The 4892-nt window shown below is 55.5% G+C and overlaps 1 protein-coding gene across 1 annotated transcript; it reads right to left on the reverse strand.

The window, feature by feature from the left end:
• Positions 1–3209: 3209 nt before the first annotated feature.
• On the reverse strand, positions 3210–4643 carry LOC4339497 (mitogen-activated protein kinase kinase kinase 18). The gene has a single exon (XM_015783192.3). It carries the CDS (start codon positions 4548–4550, stop codon positions 3225–3227), a length of 1326 nt encoding a protein of 441 aa, XP_015638678.1. The 5' UTR covers positions 4551–4643; the 3' UTR covers positions 3210–3224.
• Positions 4644–4892: the final 249 nt, after the last annotated feature.

The following is a 4892-nucleotide window of genomic DNA, read 5'->3' on the forward strand; positions in this document are numbered from 1 at the left end:
CAATAACGAATTTGATTTTTGACCAGCGAGTAATCAAATTCCCCCGGCTAATTAAACAATGGGAGCCAGCCAGCCAGCCAGGGTCGCCAGTGTGAAGTCAGCCCAGCCGAGTCAAGTCCTTAGCAAAATCTCGCTCGATCGGTTGGTTTCTGCCCGAACAGCTGCAACGGAGAGCAATAATGACCATCTGGCTGGCTGAGACGAGACGAAACGAGACGGTGCGATACACGTAGCCAATGCCTATCCAGTTGGCACGCCGGCACCGCGCGCGCCGGTGGCCTAACGATCGCGCACGCGAGAGCGAGACGGTGGGGACAAACGGCAAATCCTACGGAGAAACGGCAAAAAAATTCCAGATGAAAAACGCGCGGTTTTGGTGGGTTGCACAAGCGATCGACCGCGCACACATGGCGCGGCCCGGTTCGCCGCCTCATGATTGGCCGTTTGGCTTTGGCTCGTCGCGTGAGTATACTACTAGTAGTACCACTATTATATTGCTGATCTATGTTGGCTGCCATATTTTGACGCCACCGAACTTAATTAGGCTGAGCTGGTGATTATTTTGGTTAATTAGTTCGGTGGTATCATGGGGTCTAATGATTGGAAGGCCTGTATTGGGACATCAATTTGGGGTTTGGATATTTGTATCTAGCTCGATCAATTACCGGTCAAGTTAGAATATTACAACGTAATTTTTGACTTGGGTTTGTTCAGATAACTACACACCAAGCAAGCTTAACTAACTAGTGCCAACCGGCTGCCAACCAAACCCATCCCAGTCCGACTGTGCGTGCCCAACAATTGTCACCACCGTTTTGCCGCATACCTAACTCATCTTGCACAAGAGATAGTATAAATCACAACTGTCATTTGCCCCAATCATGTTTAAGCTAAGGGAATATTCTATCAGATGCACTACCACTACAGGTCTAGTACTAGTAGTAGTACTTGGTTTTGCTTGGCTCCCAAGAAGATTTTGGCTACAGCCTGGAACAATAAAATATCTGTGGTGATGATCCTGTCATGTCATGTGAGATAACCCCTCCGCGTAAAAGAGCTCTCTCTCTCTCTCTAATCAGTCATTATTACGCCAATTCCATGAGCTGGTTTTAATTGCGCAGCCAGGACAGCGATCGATATGCACATCCGATGGTCCGGAAGATCTCTCCGGACCTTTAAGATTCCTTCACTCGATCGATCGATCGATCGGGCGGCCCCGTTGCTTGAAAGGGAGGAGAATGGCGGCGAAAGCAACAGAAAAGCACAAAGCGTCCAGAAAGCGGCACCCGCACACCCTCCCGGAGGAAAAGAAAAACGAAAAAAATAATAAATAAATCAGCAACCGAAAGCCCGGGCCGCGCCTCGCATCGCACTGCGCTGCTCGGGTTGGCGGCTCGGCATCTCGTCCGTCTCGGCAACCGGATGAGAACGAGATGATGAGCACGCACGGCGAGGAGGCGCGGTGGTGGTGGCGGTGAGATGCGCAACGCCACGCCGCGCCGCGCGCTCGGCTGCGCGTGGACTCCACACGCACGTACGTACTCCGTCGTGGCGCCGCGGTGCCGGTGCGGGGGAAGTGGCACTGTGGCCCAGGCGCCCAGCTCGATGGCGTGATGGCGTCCACAGCTTTCAGGGTTGTACGGCTCGCGGTGGCGACCGGGATTGTGTTGACGCGCTTGCGGAGACGCCGACCAAATCCAAACCGGGCGATTTCGATCGACGTATGCGTTATGCGTGGATGACGCTGGCTCTTACGTTTGCATTGCGGGTGGTTAATTAACGAGAGGGGCAATCTATCAAACGTCTGATATGCAACTACCTCTCTGTAGTTAAATGTATCGCCTGGGAGTACTATATAATCATCAGCTGGTAAGCACCATGACACCTTATGTTAATTTGATTTAGAATCTGCGATTTAACAATCTTATCTGTAATTACTTGTAAGTCGTAAGAAGTACTCTCCTTGATTTTTAATGCACGGTAACATTTACTTTAGAAATATGTTTAACCATTCATCATATCAAAAATTACATAATTATCATATATTTGTTTTGTTGTGATTTATTTTATCACTAAAAAAATTTTAAGCATTATTTTTTTATTTTACATATAATTTTTTTAATAAAATGTTTGGTTAAATATAAATGCAAAAGTCAACATCACTACAAATTAAAAAACCAGAGGGAGAGTGTTGCATCGTTGATTTCAATTGCTGACGGCGGTCCAGGCACGATGAGCATGTGTAATGTTCATCCATGCTCTCATGCTAATCCAATCGATCACTGTTCTACTTCTACCCGCCAAAAATGACGGGCATAGGACTTCCGCTCAAATCGCTCGCTTTTGTGATAAAACGGGCGGCGGCGTCCCGTACGCGTCGTGTCATCGCGTCGACTAATAATAAAATCTACACGGAGCCTTTTCGCAGTCTTGCAAACATCGGAAAAGCTAAAAGCATATGGGCGTCAACCGTTAAACCCACCGGAACACCGACTCCGCCTCATCCCGCACCCGACACGTACGCCATCCAGAAGCGCACGACGGGATCGAGGAGGAGTCCGCGCCGCGGTGAATTGCACGTAGAGAGAGAGAGGAAAAAAACAACGGGGGGACGAATCACGAATCGGACCGTGACACCGTCACACCGAAGTTGGCAGTAGTAGCATATCCCGTTCCCATGCCGGATCCCCACCGGTGGAAGCAACCGCAACGACGCACGCACGCACGCTCGCTCGCAGTAGTAGGACGCGACGCTTACTTGTAAAATGGGCACCTTTTGTTAACTCCTTTTCTTCGGTTCTTCCCCTTGTGCGCCTTTCACCGTCGGCTCGCTCTCTCTCGCCTTTGCTGAATGGACACGGGCCCATATGCTGCTGTCTGTGCTGCCGCGGCGCCACGAGAGGCCGAAGGCTATTGACCGCGCGCGCGCGCGGCCCCCTTTCTGCGTCCGCCCTGACGCTGCGCTGCTGCGATGCGCTTTCCGTGTCGACTCGACTCGATCCCTTTCGCGTCGGAAGCGAAGCTTCGGGCGTGTGTATGTGCCGTGGTGGGGAAGCTGAACTGCTGAAGCTGATCGATTTCTCATTCCTACTACGCGGGCGCAGTGTTGCACTTGCAGAGCAAGCAAGCTGCCGCGCAGTTTCACTCCCGCACGTATTGGTCACCGCAGTTAATTTTGGCCGGTAAATTCGCGGACACGTGGCGCGATAGGAGGAGGGCAGAGACTAAGGGTGAGGAGCGTATGAACAGAGCAGCGAAAGGGGGAGAAAAACATTTGTGAGGAGAAAACATGGTATGAATTCAATTGCAATGTGTTTGTTACAAAATGGTGTTTTACATAGTACTTGATCGAAAACTAAATTCGAAGGGGAAATAATGTGCTGAGCATTGGCTTCTCCCACATTGTGGGTGGTGTTGCCATTGCCGCTGTCCACGTCAATGTGGGGAAGCTCGAATTCTGCGGTTCTGATGTCGCCGTTGAGGTCAGTCGTCGTCTCCTCGTCGGCCGGCGAGGTGGTGGTCTCGCAGGATTCTTCGGTAGGGGTGGAGATCACATCGATCCAGCCGTCGTCGGAGTCCCAATCCGGCAGCGACGAGGCGGCGCAGGCCAGTGAACCGATCCTCTCGGCCGTGCTCTGCGACAGCTCGTCGTCTTCCTCCTCGTCGGTGTCGGACTCCCACAATGCGGCGTCCAGGGTGCTCTTGGGGGACACCCATTTGGACTTCGCGGCCTCCGGCTTGCCGTCGCCGGCGGCGGAGGCGACGAACGGGTGTTCTAGCAGCTGCGCCGCCGTGCTCCGGTCAATGGGGCGCCGTTGCAAGCACCTGGCCAAGAAGTCCTTCGCGTCGGCGGACAGCCAACCGGGGACCTCGGGGACGGCCTCCGTGTAGCCAATCCGGTGCACCGCCGCGAGCACGTCGTCCATGTCGCTCCACGGCGCGCGGCCGGTGGCCATCTCGATGACCGTGCAGCCGAGCGCCCAGACGTCGGCGGCTGGGCTCTGCTCCTCCCCGCGCGCGACCTCGGGCGCCATGAACGCCGGCGTGCCGCCGATCGGCCGGCCCGAATCCGCCCACCTCGCGCACCCGAAGTCCGCGAGCTTCGCCCGGCCGTCGCCGCCGATCACGACATTCCTCGCCTTGACGTCCCCGTGCACCAGCCCCATCCCGTGGAGGTACGCGAGCCCCCTGGCCACGTCCACCGCGTACTCCCCGACGGCGCACTCCTCCATCCGCCCGCCGCACCTCGCCGCCACGTCGGCGAGCGACCCGCCGGGGGCGAACTCGAGGAACATCTGGTACGACCCGTCGCGCCCCACGCGTCCGCCGATGCAGGGGACGACGTGCGGCGAGCTCAGCCCGGCCATCACCCCCTGCTCCCGCCTCAGCGCCGCCGCGCCCGCCGCGCCCACGGACTTGACGGCGAACAGCTCCCCCGACGCGTCGTCCGCCGCCAGGAACACCTCCGCCCCGGACGCCCCGCGCCCCAGCGTCCGCACCCTCGTCCATTGCCTGCTCACCGCCGCCGCCGCCGCCACCGCCACCGCCATCTCTCCGGTGATGTGTCGCGCCGCCGCCGCCGTGGTGGTTTCTGTTGGTTCCCTCTTTGTCTCGAGCTTGAGCTAACTTGTGGCGAGTTGTTTACCTGTTTTGTGGCGGGTGAGAGTTATATATAGGGAGAGGGGGAGAAATATAGGGCAGGGGAGACTTGTGCTTGTGGATTTATTTGGGAAGCTTTGGAAGTTTGGAACATGGGGGAAATTCGTTTTGGCGTGTGTAAAAAGTGAGGGGGATTATGGGAAAATACGGAAGAAGGAAAAGAAAGCGTGGGAAGCAAGGGGGATTTTTTCGCGCACGCGGTTGCTCGCGGTGTGGATGGATGGATGGACGAG

The sequence above is a fragment of the Oryza sativa genome, chromosome 5 (assembly GCF_034140825.1).
Source record: "Oryza sativa Japonica Group chromosome 5, ASM3414082v1".
Classification (NCBI taxonomy): domain Eukaryota; kingdom Viridiplantae; phylum Streptophyta; class Magnoliopsida; order Poales; family Poaceae; genus Oryza; species Oryza sativa.